This window comes from Candoia aspera, chromosome 16, assembly GCF_035149785.1.
Source record: "Candoia aspera isolate rCanAsp1 chromosome 16, rCanAsp1.hap2, whole genome shotgun sequence".
Taxonomy (NCBI): domain Eukaryota; kingdom Metazoa; phylum Chordata; class Lepidosauria; order Squamata; family Boidae; genus Candoia; species Candoia aspera.
Genome location: NC_086168.1, coordinates 8,431,231 through 8,449,465, shown reverse-complemented (window position 1 = coordinate 8,449,465; position 18,235 = coordinate 8,431,231). Strand labels below are relative to the sequence as shown.

General features: G+C 45.0%; 1 protein-coding gene across 2 annotated transcripts in view; it reads right to left on the bottom strand.

Annotated features, from left to right (window-relative positions):
* Positions 1 to 295: 295 nt before the first annotated feature.
* Positions 296 to 18,235, bottom strand: part of STXBP1 (syntaxin binding protein 1) — a 28,026-nt gene continuing 10,086 nt past the window's right edge. Inside the window, exons 4-20 of one of the 2 annotated variants that reach the window (XM_063315996.1) lie at positions 17,971 to 18,047; positions 17,583 to 17,661; positions 16,957 to 17,060; positions 15,551 to 15,699; positions 14,221 to 14,305; positions 13,623 to 13,753; positions 12,871 to 12,978; positions 12,037 to 12,097; positions 11,450 to 11,515; positions 10,539 to 10,619; positions 9,930 to 10,068; positions 8,943 to 9,052; positions 7,999 to 8,100; positions 7,801 to 7,886; positions 6,468 to 6,622; positions 4,233 to 4,362; positions 632 to 720 (exon numbers count right to left, since the gene is read on the bottom strand). In XM_063315996.1, coding sequence (XP_063172066.1) covers positions 4,253 to 4,362; positions 6,468 to 6,622; positions 7,801 to 7,886; positions 7,999 to 8,100; positions 8,943 to 9,052; positions 9,930 to 10,068; positions 10,539 to 10,619; positions 11,450 to 11,515; positions 12,037 to 12,097; positions 12,871 to 12,978; positions 13,623 to 13,753; positions 14,221 to 14,305; positions 15,551 to 15,699; positions 16,957 to 17,060; positions 17,583 to 17,661; positions 17,971 to 18,047 — 1,643 coding nt within the window. In that variant the 3' untranslated portion in view covers positions 632 to 720; positions 4,233 to 4,252. Of the gene's footprint in view, positions 721 to 4,232; positions 4,363 to 6,467; positions 6,623 to 7,800; positions 7,887 to 7,998; positions 8,101 to 8,942; positions 9,053 to 9,929; positions 10,069 to 10,538; positions 10,620 to 11,449; positions 11,516 to 12,036; positions 12,098 to 12,870; positions 12,979 to 13,622; positions 13,754 to 14,220; positions 14,306 to 15,550; positions 15,700 to 16,956; positions 17,061 to 17,582; positions 17,662 to 17,970; positions 18,048 to 18,235 lie in introns of both variants that reach the window. The other variant, XM_063315995.1, reaches the window with a different exon arrangement.

Here is an 18,235-nt window from a genome sequence, read left to right as displayed (position 1 = left end):
TATACTAATACATAATCAAAACGACAATCCCAACAACGGCAATGTGAGTAGGGATGAGGAAGGTCAGAAGGAGGGCAGTTATTACAGTATTCCCAAAAATGCAAGCAAATTGCAACGCCTAGGAGACAATATTCACAGTTTGCATCCAGGGTTAGGTAACGGGATCACGGAGCCATAAATAAGTCACAAGCATTCATCCATCCAAGCAGGGCAAAATGAAATTTAAAAAAAACAGTATTGAAAATATAACCACCATTGTTTATCGCCAATGATGAAGCGATGGGATCTTCAGAAATGGGTAGTTGAATCTGGCATTTTATTTTCTTGGATACATACAGAGATAATATCTATATTATAGAATATATTACTCTTTTCTTCCCCCCCTCCTTTAGACACAATGCATATTTTTTTTTCTCTTATTTAGCTTTGCTTCAAATGAAGGGGGAAAGAAATGAAGGGGAAGGAAATGGGAAAGTTGGGGGGGGGGGGTCTTGCATCAAAACTCGAGAAGAGGCAGGCTGAAGACAATGCCAAGAAGTCAATCTGGCCATGACCCCAGATTTGCAAAGATTTGGTTGATGTTACTGTTTTGGGAGCAGGTAAACGACAATGAGCGAGAGAGAGAGGGAGTGTGTGTTTAACTGCTGCTTTCTTCATCCATTTTGGTCAGTTTCTTCAGCGTGTCCAGCAATTTCTGTGGGGTGAGAATGTGTGTGGAACCTGCGGAGGGTGGGTGGGAGTAGGAAGGGAAGAGAAGACAAGGCTACAATTAGATTTCAAAAAGGAGGAACAGAACAGCAGCAGAGTCTAAATCAGGGGTGGGCTATCTGAGTCTTTCCAGATCTCCCTGGACTAGCACTACCATGATCCCTTGCCAAGCTAGCTGGATTGCTGGGACCAGTCATTCATCATCATCTGGATGACTGCACATGGGCTATCCTTGGCCCCCAAGACATGTGCTTAAGTGACCCGTGATGGGTACACGGAAGTGCCTTGCCCCAAGGTTTGAAAAGCTGAGCTTCGAAAAGTTTAAGACAAGAGGTCGGTGAAACACTGCCCGCATCCATAATTAGCAATATACTCGGAAATAAATTGTCTCTGCATCCAGAAGACGCCCTGCCCCACCTGACTCTTGTATATATACACAAGAGGGAGGGAGAGATATACATGGCACTGGAAATTGTCAGAATGCAAAGCACCAGCCTCCTGCATCACCTATTTCTACAAATGCTTCTGAGCCCTGCAAAGACCCTCTAGGGATGCTGAGCAAGTAATAGCGATGGGTCACTGCAGCTCAGTGCTTCATTGGGAAAGATTCCTACCCTCCAGAAAAACAAAGTTCAAAGGAGGGAAAAGGCACCGCTTTGCTTTCCAAGAAATGCATATTAGAGGAAGCTAGGCTAGAACCCACCATGGCAATCACTTTGGGGGGGACACCCAGCAGCCCACCCCTCAAAAAGTTTGCAAAGCTTTGGTTTCAGCTAAGCTTCACAGGGACCTGTGGAAACTGAAAGGGTCACCAACCCCAGCAAAGTATCTACTCTGAAGTCAGAAAAGGGGTAAAGGAAGGTTTTATAGAGGAGGGGAATCTCAAAGTGCCCACCCATCAGCAAATATGGTAAGACTTGCTGTGATTTAAAGGGAGGAGGAACAGCGCCCCACCCGATGCTCACTCCCTTCCCTGTAACCAGACCGTGCACACTTCAATATATACTCTCATAGAGTTTAAGAGAAATGTTTGCAAAATGTAAGCCTCTGGAACTACATCTAGTGCAGCAGAAAAAAATAACTAGAAAGGAAACAAAGCCAACCCCCCCCCCCCAAATAAATCAATATATATATCGGGAAAAAAAACAAACGGTCACACAGCGATCTAAGTGCAGTGAAGAAATGAGTCAGGGCATGCACCGGTTGCCATGAGGTTCAAGGACTGTGGCACCATGTGCCAAGAGAGGTGGCAGATGTGACCATGTGGGATCACAAGGCCTGGGCATGCAGTAGCCAGGGGGAAGCCTTTGAAGAAGTCTCCTCCTCCTCCTCCTCTAATCTAGAAGAGTCAAATTAAAGGAGGGGGGAGTATTATCCATGCATGCAAATGTACATTGCTTGAAGTCATGGAGGAGGTGGGGAAGAATGAAAAAGGATAATTTTGCCAGAAGCCAGACTTTTCAGTATATTGGCCCAAAACCTGAATTGCTGATGAGATACGAGAGAGAGAAACATCCCTAGTTGCTTGAGACTGGGGGGAAGGAGGTAAATCTCTTCTGGTGATACCCCCTGCTAGTTAGGAAAGGATCACAGAAGGCAAAACAGAGAATGCACTTCTTCCATTCCCCAGGGTTAATTCAGAAGGTGTTTGTTAGATGTAACAGTCAACCCAGACTGGAGTGTAGAAAGCCATTGCTAACACTGAATCTCAGTTTAGGAAGTGAGGCAAATGGATTCAGTGCAATACTTCTAGTGCAATAGACAGCAATCCTATACACAGTCACCTAGAAGCAAGCCCCATTTCATTCCATAGGATACTCCTAAGTAGATGCACAATCACCACTGTTAATATGTATGAATGTATGTATGTATATCAAACAGCAAAGTGGATTATGTCTCTTTACCAAAACATGGAGAACCTCTGGCAAGAACAGATATGCACTGCTCTGGATCATGTGGTTTCCATGTAGCTATTATGCTAATCATCTGCACTGCTCATCATAAATGTTTCCTCTGTCTAAAGGAACAAAGGCCAGGATTCATCTATTGAATGAATCCTTCCCTCGTCAGATCTTACGTATCGGTCGGCTGCAACAGCACTGGATCTGAATCAACAGCAAGATGGACCGTACCACTTCAGTTTGCAGGTGGTGCCTGAGGACAGACTAGCCCATGCAAGACAGAGAGGGTTCCACTTGTAGAGGGGAGGGTGGTTGTTGAAAACATTCAAAAACGGAACTTCCCCACCTAGAATTTGGAGTGATCTGGTCCCCTGTAGCATCCAATTCTGCTTGAATCATAGCAGATCAAGGAGAAAAACAGGAAGGCACGAAACAATAAAGGTAAAGGTAAAGGTTTCCCTTGACGTAAAGTCCAGTCGAGTCCGACTCTAGGGGGCGGTGCTCATCTCCGTTTCTAAGCCTTGGAGCCGGCGTTGTCCATAGGACACTTCCGGGTCATGTGGCCAGCATGACGACACGGAAAGCCGTTACCTTCCCGCCAAAGCGGTACCTATTGATCTACTCACATTTGCATGTTTTCGAACTGCTAGGTGAGCAGGAGCTGGGATTAACAATGGGAGCTCACCCCGCCGCGCGGTTTCGAACCGCCGACCTTCCGATCGACAGCTCAGCGGTTTAACCCGCAGCGCCACCGCGTCCCTTATGCACGAAACAATAGATATGAATTAATGATGGGATAAATCCTCACAGTGTTAATATTTAAGCGCTGAGCGAAATTCAAGTGAGGGGGTCTTTGCCTTCTGAACAGCATCATATTCTACCTCTTTCATAGTGACAGAAGGGATAAAAGGCAGGCAGGCATTTGCACCATCGGGGGAAAAATAAAGCAGGAATACAGTCATGTCTGCATCCATGTATCTTCCACTCTGGATGGCCCCTAATTCAAAGGGGCAAACTGAGGAAAGTCTGTGTTCTCAGTGTGAAATGTGGCACATCCTTCAACCCTACAGGTGCAAAACTGTCCCCAAATGCATCAGGCCAAGGATCGTCTGAAATATTTGGGATGCTGTTCAGATAACCATACTCACTACTGGTTAATCCAAGCCTATGTTAAACCTCATATAGCTGTTGAGTTTCCACACAGCACTATACCACTGTGGTTTGTAAGCCTCTGTACATGTGAACCCAAACCAGCTGGGCGATCTGGTGTTCTGGATGGCCAAACACACTCAATTCTTGTCTGAACAGAGGAGCAATGAAAGAGGTGTCATTCATTTTCGGAAAAGGACAGCTGATGATGTGGCCATTTGGCAAGTTCTGGTTGCAAGAAAATCATGATCCAGATTTTAATGGAAGCAGCATCAAGTGCATTTTCAAAATTGTAGTTTTGAAGCAAACATTTTCTCATACAAAGGGAAAAAAAATCAGAAAAAGGGAGGGGGGATAAAAATAAATGGAGAAGCAAGAAGAGAGAAAGGGATGATGGAATTATCAAAAGAAGCCCTTCCAAAAAAGAAAAGAAAAGAAAAAAAGAAAGTTTCTTCGCAATATAAATTGCTTTACTTTTTAGTTTTCTTTGGCTCTCATTCCATAGTTTGAGCCTGTTCGTCAAAAGATACCCTAGTGGAATCTCGAAAGTCGGGGTGTCTCAGATCCATGAGAAATTTGGTGGGAGTAAGAATGTGAGTAGAACCTGCGAGAAAATAGAGTGTGGGCTAACTCTTGGTGAAAGAAAAAGAAAGAAAGAAAGAAAGAAAGAGAAGCAACATGCCAAATTTTTTTGCTTTTGTCATTAAAAAGCCTTACAACATATTTCATATCACCAGAAATCACTGCTATGGAAGCCGGTGATGACACATGAAGCAGGAATGGCAACAGAAAGACAATCACACATGTGCACACACAGAGACATAGCAAGCAGCTGTGGGAGAGGAAAAATCCCACTGGGGTGCTGAGAAAGAACAGGCAGCCTATTAGAAACATGGCTTGCCTCTGCCAAAGTTGAATCTGCAGGGAACATATGCATGTGTGTTTAAACTATGCCAGGTTAAGTTCTTAACTGCTTAATCCATGGAACTCCCACCCCAATATTTATTTATTTTTTTAAAGTGCAGGGTTGCTGCCAAGTTTCAGCCATGCTTTGGGACTCCTAGTCTCTACCCAGTCCCTTGAACTGCCTCCCTCCATGTTTATTTTGGAATACCACCTATGCAGACACAGTGTCTAAGCTCTGAAACTCCTTTCCTTAAGAATCCAGGGGCTGCCTTCCCTTCTTAATATTTTTGGCCACTTGAAAAAAACCTGACCACATCCAAGAGGCTTTGAGGTGTCACCCCAGTTTCTTCTCTGTCCCCACTTTGGGATTCCCCACTCCCACCCAGCAAATGTGGTCTATTAACATTACAGGTAGTCTTCAACTTACGACCACAATTGGGACTGGAACTTCTATCTCTAAGCAAGGTGGTCATTAAGTGAGTCACACCTGATTTTACAACCTTTTTGCTGTGGTCATTAAGCAGATCACTGTGATTAAGGGAATCACATGGTCGTTAAGTGAATCCAGCTTCCCTCATTAACTGCTTGTCAGAAGCCGGCTGGGAATGTCACCAATGGCAATCATGTGACGCCGGGATGCTGCAACCATTGTAAATACATGGTGGTTGCCAAGTGCCTGAATTTTGATCACCTGACCACAGGGATGCTGTGACAGTCGTAAGTGTGAGGACTACCTGTATTCTTTCACCGAGTCTAGTTTTTGTTAACTGTGATAGGTTATGCACTGAGAGGGAGGGAAGAGAGAAGGACAGGGCCTTCTCAGGTTTTTCTAGAAACAAAAGATGAATGCAATGCTAAATTTGTAGGCCCTCCAGGCTGTGGGCTTTCTGGTTTGTGCCCAGTGGGACTATCCAAGCAGCACAACTTTAGGAACTTCTAACTTTAAACTGAAAACAAAAAAAATGTAAAACTCAGAGCTAGGGCTTGCTAACCTAAGGAAGTTGCTCAGGCAATTTTCGCCATTCAGAAATAAGTCAAAAGAGTGCAAGTCTTCTATGAACAAAGGAAGACGCCCATATAAGTGGTCACTACTGCAGAAAGAGCAAAATTTAACATTAAAACATAGCCGGACGCATACCATGCACACCTTTGAACACACAGAAGGGTGAGATGACGCAACTAGGAGGACAGAACAGAGGAAGAAGCCGAGACAGTGAGTTTGGGGAAAGCCACCTTCCTAATAGGGGAAAAATCCAAGGGAAAAATGGAGGAGGAGGAGGAGGATAGTAGTTCAAAGAAGTGAGATGTTCGTGGGAGTGGCCTAAGTGTGGTGTTGGAGGCTGATATAACTCCTTATATAGTTGTTCATGTCACCCCCAACCCATGCCAGCCTTCTCTCCAGATAATGCTTGATATTGGCTGTACTGGCATCTTTAAACCAGAGCTGGCCAATGTCAACTCTACCCAAGTATTGTCTGTAGTGTGAACAGAGTCATTGGGTCTTCAGCTAAGCTAGTGAAGCATGCCCTGAGAACAGTTTGAGTTTTCCTGCTGATTCACAAACACTAGAGGGCTACATCATCCTCAATGTTCTGGTCAGGGTTGTAGGAGGGCAGGGGAGGGGAATATGAAAGGGCAGTGGATGCAAGCACGCTCCCTACAGGGAGCTTTTTGGAGCACTGGGTTGTGGAACAGGCAGCATCAAAGTTGAGGAGGTGGTGAGACAGATGGAGATGGTGGAAGGCAGAGCAGAGAGGAGCAAGCGTGAGTCGAGGCAAAGACTCCAGCAAGAAAAGGACTTACCTATCAACACCTCCCACTTCCCACTGGCTTGCGTCACCTCGTAGGCACAGCGCATCTCATTCAGACCAACACCCCCCAGGATGAAAACAATGAGGCGAGGACCACTGCGGTATTCCCCAGGAGCCTTGTTCTTGTGCCAATGTCCGTAGCGGGCACTGAAGACCAGGGACGGGGATGGAAAGGAAACAGGGAAAGGAAAGGAAAATGATGATGCCATCTGGAAATCTGGTCCATTTCCATCCATTAAACGCTGTCCATCTCCAGTTCTTATTGCAAGAACTATCAATGGATGGCTTGGCATGAGTCATCAGTTCCTTTAGACATTATCGCCTCCAACCTCATGCTTCTGCTCACTGGCCAAGCTTTTCTCTTTTTTAAAATACCATCTATAGATTACAATATTCAATCGCATTCAGTATAGGGTATTTAACCTTCAAGGAGAGTTAAGTAACTATTTATATACAATTTAGATGGGGATGTGCAAAGGTGTGTTCCACCCAACTCTGGAAGAGTCCACTCCCCTTCTGAGAACTGGGAGATGTTCAAGCTGCCCTGGACATTGTGTTTGTGAGAGCCATTTCTCACACTGATCAATGGAATCGTAGTCATCAAAACAATGGCTAGATGGAGACTGCCCTGTCTTCTCAACAGAGGCAAGCCCCCTCCACTCCACACTGAAACAGCAGGAGAAAATGAACAAAGAGTATTGTCTTCATAGATTGCCTATAGGTAGGCATCTCATTTGAAAGAACAAGACCCGATGGAATTCTTGTGTTGCCCTTTAACCATTTGTCTAATAAATATTACTAATCCAAGTCTTCAGACTTGTCTCATTTTCACTGTAGTACTTCTAATCTAGACTGCAAAGAGGGAAGTCTGGCAGGATAACATGTGGCGCTTCAGATTCAACAAGCTTCTGGTTTGGAGGAATTATTTCTGGAGGCCTCCAAACCAACCCTGAAAAGGCACAATCTAGAACAGGGTTTCCCAAACGGTGAGGTGTATCTCCCTTGGGGAGGCGCAAAGAACCTTTTAGTTATGTTGTTCCAATCAATCCACCTTCTGCAAAGTTTCATTTGCACTGTTCATTTGTGTAAATGTTGGTGTTTGGATTTTTAGGGGAGGTGTGTACATTAAGGTTACACTAACAGGAGGTGTGATGCAAAACATTTAGGAACCTCTGGTCTAGAAGAAGGTTTAACATGGTCCAGAGAAGGACACAAGGTTCTGGAGTTCCACGGAACATTGTTCCCCAACTGATGAGCTTACACTTGCCTAATTTAGACCCTTCCTTTTCCTAGATCAGACCCCAGACAGGATGCTCCCTTCCTACCTGACTGCTGTAGTGCTGAAAGAAGCAGCTGATCGGGTGGAGATGTATGGGTAGTGCTTGGTGTCCAACTTATCCTCAAGAGCATCCTAGAAAGAAAAAATGATCAGCACATCTGGGGCTTCTGCAAGTGATAAGCAGTGTGTATTAGGCATAAAGCAAAGAGGTTCACGCACTCAAGAGCTATCCCTCATTACGTACCTCCATGATGTCTTTGACCACTGGAGTCCATCGGGAGAGCTGGTAAGTCTGTTCGCTGATACGTTCCTTCCGTTCTGGCTTGCTTCTACGGCGTAAGGTGGACTAGGCACACGAGAAAGGAAATGGATTCAGAGAACACTGGCTCTGCTTATTCACTCACAAGAGCAAGTTGGAGCCTTCTAGACATTGGGGACTAAACCTTCCATCTTCCATGCTGGGAGCTGAACTTCTCAAAAAACAAGAAGATAGCAGCCCATAGCCCCTGGCTTCCCCATTATTCTTGCTGTGGACTTTTCTTAATCTACCACGTGCTCCTCTATCTCACCTGCAACAGCTAGCCACCTGCTAAACAGATACTTCTCTGAAAGCGTAGATTTTTTATTAATGTGTAAGCCCCAAAGGCAAGCTACCTTAGGAGAATATTTACTTATTATTCAAATTTTGTTACCACCCATCTCCTCCAAAAGAGGGACTCTGGGCATGCTCTCAAAATACCAAATGTATCAACTACCCTGGAAGTTTATCTACTACCTTTGCAAAATATCATTTAATTCCAGGCTTAACTGAAGATACTTTGCTGCCCAAGACCCCTCTCTGTTCCACAGAAAAAAGACCCTTGAATTGACAGTTGAATTTTCCTTCAACAACCCCAAAGGCAACAGGCTAGGATAAGAGTCCTAGCAACAGTTATCGGATTCTGTGGTCAAACACAAGGGAAAGCCTGGGGGGTTTAGAAGAAAGCGCCAAGCAATAAATTGGCTCTCCCGATCCTGCATCTGCTGCCCGAGGCAGTTACTTCAGTCTGCCACATGGTTGAGCTGGTCCTGCTGGATTCATTCCGCAGTTGGCAGCAAGCTGTCCAAGCATAACTCAGATCAGCCGATTCCAGCAAAATAGACACGTTCACCTCACCAGCGCTTTTGAAAGAATCTAGAAGGACTTACATCTGTGATGATGGGTAGCCCAAGGTGTGCCATATTGGTGATGATTTCACTGTCCTCAGGGGGGATCTGAGCATGCTGGATCAGCTTGTTCAGGTTTTCCTCAGTGATCCCTGGGGATGGGAAGAGAATGCACACATTCCAGGAGATGGAGTCAGCAGACATGCATCCCAACGAACATCAGCAGCGTGGGCCATTTTTAAGTGAAGAAGAGAAGGAGACAGCTCCAACTTTGCTACACTGGAGCTTCAACCCAGTTGTCTTCGAGTTAATGCATTTAACAGTGCTTCCATTTGGCCACTGGTGAATCACACTGAGCTTTAACATCATTTTCAGCTGGGTGCAGCGTAAAAACTTCAGTCTGGGAATCTGAAAATGCGGACAAGGCTTGCAAAGCAACGTCCCTCTGAAAGGGCTTGTGTGAACAAGGAGCACCATCAAAGGATGGGAAAGTTCCACCTATCTCCGCTTGATTTCTTTTCCTCCTCTTTATCTCCCTCTAAACTAATCCATCATGAACAATAGTAAAAATGTCAAGTTCCCACTGGGCTGGGGAAGGCAGAGATTGAACCTTCACTGGACAAAGGAAGGTCTCCTCTTTAACCTCAGATGAAAAATGTTGAAATGAGGGTGAGGAGGAAAAGCACACGAAACGTTTCCAAGCCAATACGGATTGACACTGCTTTTTTTTTTATAACCAATTCACCACCCATAGCTCTCCATCCCTTGATCCTTCTGTTTTCCATGGCCCCATTGCCTCAATCCTCCCATTCATTTCCTGTGGCACTCAGTTCTTCCCTAGATGCCAGTCCTCAGTCCTCTTACTTTTAAACAATTGTCTCCAATTTCCCAATGACCAATGGAAGCAGTGACTATACTTAGGAAGAGTTTGCAGCATTGTGAAATTGCATCACTTTCTCTCAGGAACGCTACGTACTGCATCCTCTTGTCTCCCACCTGGACTCTAACCCAAACAACAGCCTCTCCTACCATTCTTGAGGAAGATGTACAGCAAGATGATCCGGATCTTGTCATAGGTGCTGACGTTGGCATCAAGCAGGATGGGGACAATGGCACGCATGGGATCCTTGATTTTCTCCCCTTCTGCATCCGTGCCCATGGCCAGGTCCTGGTGGGACAAAACAGCTCTGTGCGCTTATCTGTCTCATGCTGATCAGAAAGTTCTCCTCCTCCCAGCTAATGTTGGGATCAACTGGGGGACAAAGGGGTCCAGCCTCCAGGAGTGCTTCAGGTTTGGAAGATGATACAGGCATTGCACTTAGAGGGGGAAGGGGGGAGTGTAAGTGGGCCATTAAAATCAGCCAACCAAGTCAAGGTAAGCCTGCAAGAATGCACTGCTTTGTCAAATAAAATAGAGAAATGCAGCTCTCAGCAAGATAGCCAGCTGTTTCTTGGACTTCTTGAAAGGTCTGCCAAATTCTTGGAAGAGTTACAATGCAGGGGAGGAGGAAAAAGAAAAACCACACAAGTTGACAAAATGCTTGTTCAAACATCCTTTCATCAGCACAATTGGTACTCTCTCCCTTTTTAGGCACACACACACACTCAACTCACTGCTGCTGGCCTTAAGAGACGTACCTGCTCAACTCTGCAGAGTTTGTCCACGGTGCCTTGGTAGTGCTTCATGCAGTCTTCAGCCAGGTGGAGATGAGTGGAGTACTAGCCAAACACAGAAGCAGAAGAAGGGCAACTCAGCAAGCCAAATATTCTCTTTTCTAGCACATTCCTCCCCTCCCAGCCCCCCACAAACACTTGAACATCTCTGTTGAGTACACTTAATCTCTGCTAAGTTTCTCTGGTTTCCTTTCTCCATTAACAGGCCTGTTGTACCCTCCGACGTTCCTGTGGTTCAACAAATTTGGGGTTTGTTGATAGCTCACTCTGGTTTGCAAAAGGTGCCGTTTCAGCTACATAGGAAGATTGTCGTTCTTCATCCTGCCTCACAGGGTTAGTGTGAGGATGAAATAGAAAGTGGAAGAAACACTCATGCCTTGTTGAGATACTCGAACCAAAGGAAAAATGGGTCTCTCATATTTCTCCTTTCAAGGAGCACAAGACTGTGGTTTGCTGAACAAATCGCAACTGGCTAAGATGGTACAACAGCCTAACCTATAAACCATGGTGTGCAAACTCAGTAACAGCCGAGCTCATGCAAGATATGAAGCCAAAAAGAAAGAACTACAATCCACCTCCGTGCAGGTGAGAATCTGGCTAAAATGGACGGCTCTTCTCTTGCACTGTAGCTTCACAATGTCCCAGTGAAATAAGCTAGGCCAAGAAGAGCAATTTGCCTCCATATCCTAGTCAGCTTCATTGCTAGTTGGGCCTTCCAATTTCAATACTTGGAGATAGCCAAGGGGCTCATTCGCAATTCCCAGCTTCTTAACCGGGTTGCCGCAGTATGTAGTCCAGCATTGCCTAGAGGCCCATAGGTTCTCCACTTTCACAGGCTGGATGTTTAAGTTTAAGCTGATAGCAACGAAACATACCTTGCTGAGTTCTTTCTGATACTGGGGCATCTTTTTGAGCATCTGGGAAAGGTCCCTCAAGGTGGTCTGAAAGGTGCAAAGAGAGGGTGATCCTCAGCGAGGCTCCTGGATTCCAAATGACACGGAACCCCCCCATGATCAAATGCTACAACCATATTGAAAGAGTGATCAAATCCAAATCTATCAGTTGAGAGGACTGAGCTGGCAGTTCTCAGGATCCAAGAGAGGGATGTTAGGGAAAACCCCAGGTACTTGTTTAACTCCCTCCAATCATACCTGCAAAGTTTCTTAATTCCCTTATCCCCACTTCTTTCTGCACTGATTACTTCCTTCATTCTATCAATAGCGTTTGCTCTAAAACACCTACTGCCATGCAATAAAAGCAATCGACTTTTATAAATTACAGCCAATCAGCTCAGTGCAACCTCTTCCAGGATATTCCATTCCCTTTTCCCCACCCTTTCCCAAAGAAGTAGCAAAAAAAAAAAAATCTATCTTGAGCTTTACTTTCATCCCTCTTAGTCCAAATTGTCCAAATCTATCATATTCTGAAACCTTCTCATTTCTAGTTCTGGTCTATGTCTTACCTTGTCACCAGTATTCATCCTTTTGCTGGAAGAAAAGTCTTTCAGAGACCGGGTGACCTCTCTGGAAAGAAATGACAAATAAGCAAATCAAAGCACCTTTTCCAAAGCAAGCCATTGGCTGAATCAGTGCAGCCCGCTTGGGTCCTTCAATCAGCTAAATGGAAACATTACTTTGATTTGGATTGTTTGGGCCATCTGAATTGAAGCAATGCTTGGAAAAGGACATAGCAACCTGAAACCTCGTACAATGGCCGTTGGTTATATTATGTGGTTGGTTTGCTTTTTCAAAGGGATGCATGCTTGGTACTTAGCAGATTTTTAAAATATGCAACATCATTGGAGAAACTGAATCATCCATCTTAGATGGTTCATTGTGGGCTTGAATGGTTTTGTGATGCCTGATGGCAAACCACTTCCTGGCTGTGGCCAAGAAAATTGGATGGACATGTCCATGAAGTCATCAGCAGTCAAGCTCAACAGCACATGGCAGTGCAAGCCTGATTTTAGCTGATCTCAAAAAACTAGGCAGTCAGACCTAGTTAGTACCTGAATGAGAGACCCCAGGAAATCTCAGTCCTGAAAGTTAAGACTAAGAAGCCAAAATAAATATCAGAAGAAAGCAATGGCAAAACCATCTCTGCGCTGTTCAGTGCACTGATGCCTCCATGAAGCTTGCAGGAGTCAAGGCCCACTCAAAGAGGTCTTTACCTTCATCTGCTTTTTCCCCCCACCCCCAATATTTCTGATGAAAGATCATCAGAAATCACATGGGCAGAGATGTGGGCAGCGTGGAGCTTTCCATGCTCCATAGTGCAGGAGAAGAAGAATACTTACTGGGACACTTCAGCAATGTGCTTGTGGCGCAAGGTAACCCAGAGGTCATCATCCTCATCCAACAGGACCTCTTTGACCCGGGCCTCCCCAATGCCACTTGTCTCATACCTAGGAATTTCAGGAGAGAACAAGAATAAACAAAAGGAAAGGAAGAAAATCTATATGTTTCTGGGTTTGGGGGAGAGCCAGGATGGACAGCTTTGAATCATGGGGACCTCAAAGGTCACTGAGTCCAAGTCCTCCTTGCATGCAGGAATCATGGTGATCCAATTTCTAAAAGAGACCTATGTAGGAGGAAGGGAGCTTATTCTTCTGCTTTGCACGTTGAAAACTGCTGCCTAAATAACTGGCCTCCCCTTTTTTTCATCAGTTACAATATTTTTAAATAAGTGGGTCCCTGATTAACTGATGAAACAATGCAGGTTGGTTAGATTACAGAATGATATATGCCCACTGCTTGGATTTATACAACACGTTAAATCCCAAACCTGGGTCAGTGAAGCCCAATAGCTCTGTCCTCATAGCATGCTATGTCCAAGCCCAGGAAGTGTGTTAGGAGTTAATAGGATAGCCTGGTTCACACAACCTGCAGCAAACGTGGCTGGAGTTCTACAACATGCTCAACCACAAATCTCCCAAGACCACTTTAGTCTAGTGCAACAACACACACACCACTCACAAGGGGGTGGTGTCCTCATATTGTGCCCCTTACACCTTACAGACAGTACCGAAGGTGAACAAGAGAACCTTACTTGTAGACATCATTTTCAATGGGTAGCAAATCATAGCTCATGGCTTGGAATGTGAGCTCATGCAACACTGGAGAGGTGGGGTCAAAGCCACGATCTAGGATGATAAGTTGGGAGCGAGCTTTGTCTGGACCCTGGGTTGGGGGGAACAAACCAATAAGCCATTAGAGCTCATCCAACCTGCTTTCCACCAACTGGAAGAACATTCCTCTCAAAGCTAACATTGCTGCCAAAATGCTGGCTGTGTTCCAACGGTCATGCTCAGTTTAAAGAGCACCTAGTATAAAAGTAGTCGCTACAGGAGTCATGAAAAACAATGCTAAACAATGTTCTCCAATTCTACTAAGTCACCCAATACAAGGTAGGGTTGTGTCCCTCATCAGAATTGTCCACAATGCATGGGGGGGGGGGGACTGTGGAATAGGAAGCTAAAGAGTCAAAGGATAGGAAGGAGTTGGTTGAAGCTACATCTGGCAGGAGCTCTTACCACCCTTCCCTTTGCCCACCATATCCAATTAAGGGTGCTGACTCATCTGGCTCTGCTCAAGTCTGCAGTCCAGGTACATCAATCTAGCCCCTTTAACTGAATGGATCTGCTCACCTCTCCCATAGTTGGGTCATCTGCCTTATATGCATCCAACTTGTCCTGGATCAGCTGAGCCAGCATAGCATTGTCCTTGTAATCCCTGCCAAAAAAAGAGGACACAACAGTTGTTTCAAAAGTAGGGCTGATTTCATTTTCTAGGGATGAAATTGACAATGCTGGCAGCAACACTGGGCTCAGATTTGCCTTCTGTTTTTATTGTCCCACTACAAAAGACATTCCTATTTCCCCCCACCTCTCTTGGGGTATATTAGTCATTTTTTTAGAATATCTTTGAGGGATGTTTTCCTGAAGACTTTATTAACAACAAGTTGTGGAAGGTGGTGGAAATTTTGTGGATGTTTTGTTAGGTCCCCCCTCCAACCTTCCATAGCCTCCCTCGATGACCACACTTCCTAATTTTAACAAGCCCCAGGAGGAGTTCCTTCCCGAGGTCTTCCACTGGAATTGAATGGAAGCACAGGAAGTCCAAGAGGCTACAGACAGCATTGTACTATGAAAGGCAGGACACACACACACAACCATACCTCTCTTGCCCCTCTTGAGATTAAATTAGCACAAAAAAACCAGACATCATTCATACACTTTTCACAGACATTTTCTCCTCCTTTAGGGGTGGGGAAAAGACTGAAACTAATTTGTTTTCTATAGATTAAATGAGTATTGGAGACAGAATGAAACAGAGATGTTAATCGGATTGCTACAGAAAGAAAAGGCCCACAAATACATCCGTTCAGCTTGCTTGAAGAAAAACATAAAGAAGAAGACTAGGATCCCTTTAGTTTGGCCCAAAACATTGGCAAGGAGTTCTGGTGATCAGAAAAATGGCTGCCTTGTAACTTGAACCCTCCTAAATGAAACCACTGAAAGACAGACAACATGGAAGTCTTCCACCTTTGCTAGAGTTTAGTACAAAAAATGCTAGATCCAGGCATCTGAATTCTTTCATTCTAAAGGTAAGGTTGGAGCACCCTATTCTAGTTTAAAACAAAAGTGGTAGAGGCCACATACTTGGGAAACCTGCTGTATCTGGAAGTTATCTCTCTCCCTTTCCTGTTCATAAAGAAACAGAGATCTGTCAAGAGCTGGATGAAACTTCTAGGTTTCAAGCAAGTCACCTCTTGCGTTCTAACTGCAGAAGCTCAGTAATGGGAAATCCTTGGGCTCACTTACATTCTCCTGTCAACCTTTCTCAAGGAGGCTCCAAAAGATTCATAAATCTGACTACTTGGAGTCCAGAGAAGGAGCCGTGCTTCAGTTTAGGCTTTTTGCCAACTCCAGGTCCACAGCTACTTCTTTGAAGTAGTTTTCCAGAAACTCCACTCACCCCCTATATCGGACCGCCGGGTATTCCTTCAGCGTGGCACAAAGGGTCGCGATCTGTTCTGCCAAGCGCTCCAGAATTGGGTTCTTCATTTGAGCCTTGTGAGGGCTGTAAAAGCTTTGAAAGGAGTCAGCTGAATCCAGGGAGTAAACCTGTAGTTGGCATCAACAGGGTAAAAGAAGAAAAGGAGCTGAAACGCCCAGGCTGAGGTGGCTTCAATCCAATACCTCCTCATGTCTGGCTCATCCACCAAGTAAGGAGAAAGAAATAAGGTATCTAAAATGCATTAGGAAGACTGTTTGATATCCAAGTTCAACTGTAACATTAAGGTGATATATCTGTGCATGTCATTGGGAGCACGTGCACTTACTCAAAATACCTCATCTACACCCTTGTTTAAAGTGCTGAAGACTCACACTTACAAATACATTTTGTGGTATGGAGATAAAGACTCCAATAAAAATAGAAGGGAAGATAATATACCCCAGATATGAATGCATGGGGAAATGTCCTATTTGTTTTTTATATACCTCCATCCTTTGCTCCAACGCCCAATAACAATGCACTGTATTCGAAGGGCTGTGCTTAGAGAGAGAAAAATCAGTCTGCTCTGTGTTTACAACGCTGCTTAGCCATCTGTTTCTCTCCCTTCTACTCCTCCCTCCCCGCCTTTTGCTCTTACATGAGAGGAGGTGGCAAGAAGCATTTCCTGCACAATTGGACAGTAGCTTGGAAGGGTTAAAGAGCCAAAGGTCCAAAAAGGAAGTGTGTGGAAGTACAGAGGGGTGAACAAAGAGCGGTGTGTGTGTCAAGAAGGATGCTATGCCCATCACCACAACTCAGCCACCAAAGCAGATGAGCATCAGAGGACAGGAAAGAAGACAGGGATGGACAACCTTTGCATCTGGGGGGAAACGTGGCATAAACCTGTCATCTTCTGCTTTGCTTTTCCTGTTGGCAAGTTGTAGCAAGCACAAACTCCTGAGAAAACACAGCCACCAGATTTGCTCTCCCAATCCACACAATTCTTCCCCCTCTGTAAAACAATTTAGCTCTGTTTTGGTGCATTTATATGCACACACTGATCCTCCCCATTACTTACTCAGCAATGCAGAGATCCCTAAAAAGAGACAGTGGGGTGGGGTAACAGCAAGAGCACTAAAGCAGCTTGGGTGATCCTAGTGCAAGTGGTGCAAAATTTAGCTGGCTACCAGGTGCACAGAATAAAGATTCGCATCATACTACAGGTAGATGATCTGCTTGGGATGATGGCTTTTGCCCAAAACCTTGGAGCATCTTGACCAGTGAGAGGGAGCAGTGATGGTCCAGATGAGAAATAGAATGAACTGATATAAATCCAGTTATATCCAATTATCCCACCTTCACTTCTGCCTCACCCATGGGTTTACCTGCGATTCATAGGGCAGGAAAGCAATGTTGATCTCCGTCAGGGTCTTGATGACTTTTGCTGCACGGGATTTGACCAGTTCATTGAATAAGGAATCTGGACATGCTGAGAGCAGAGACAGAGAGCAACCACAAAGCTCAGACAGCAGAAACAAACCGGTTAGTTTGCCCCAAAGCGGATAGCTTCAGATTATTCCACCCGCTCCAAGGATAGCAAGGAGACCGATACCAAAAGAGATTAGGATCCAAGGATTTGGGGAGGAGCTTGAAAGTCAGCTAGGTCGATCCACTGCAGTTTAGGACCTTCCAATGCACCATACTCCTCAACAGCTGCATTCACACAATCTAGAAGTTGCTTTTTCAGGTTCTGCTGCTTTTGGCTTAGACTAACCTTACTTTGGATTTTGTTTTATTGGCTTAGCACGTTATGCAAATCCAACACTTTCGGTTGCTTGTGTGAACCTAGAAACATGAGTCAATCAGGGGAACGTGGTCAGGATCTCATTAAAGCTGCTGCTTTCTTTGTAGATGAACTACAGTTTGAGGTGTGGCCAGAGGATCCTGAAAATGGGGTGGAACTTCAAAAACCTTACAACAGAGAGAGAATCCCAGTTTACTACATACTTACAGTCAGTGAAGAAGACATGTGCAGCTCGATATTTGGCATTTGGGGGCTCTTTGAAGTCGGCAATGAGAGACTCAACAGACTGAGAAAGAAGATTATACGGATTCAGTTTAGCTCTTATCAGGAGCATCATCTCTCAGCCTAACCTAATTTGCAGAGTGTTACAACGATAAAAAGAGGACCTGGAGCAAGAGGTTGTTTACAGTGGCAGTAGGAATAGAACAACCATTAATAATTAGGACTGTTATAAGACAATTTCAGTTGTTCACATGGTTTACTGCCTTCTCTTGGATAGCACAGTGCCCCACCTATAGAAACACTGTTGAATAAGCTCTACCCAACCTGGATAGCCATCCTATTAACAGGCAACGGTGTTCAGGGGAAAGCCCACCTTTTCTGACGGAGTGATGAGATACACAGCCTCCAGGCTAGGCAACGGCTCCCGGCGCTTATTGATGTCTTCTACAACTGGATACGGCCACACCCACATACACAAGCAGAGATTGCAAAGGAGAAACAGAGCAAAGGGAAATCCGATTGAAGGCTGGGGCATTTCAGGATCCATCATTAACTTCTCTATTATTCCACCTGTTTGAAAGTCACCTCCCACTCCCCCAATTGCTTCCTTTCCACACCCAAACCCACAGCTTCCTGGA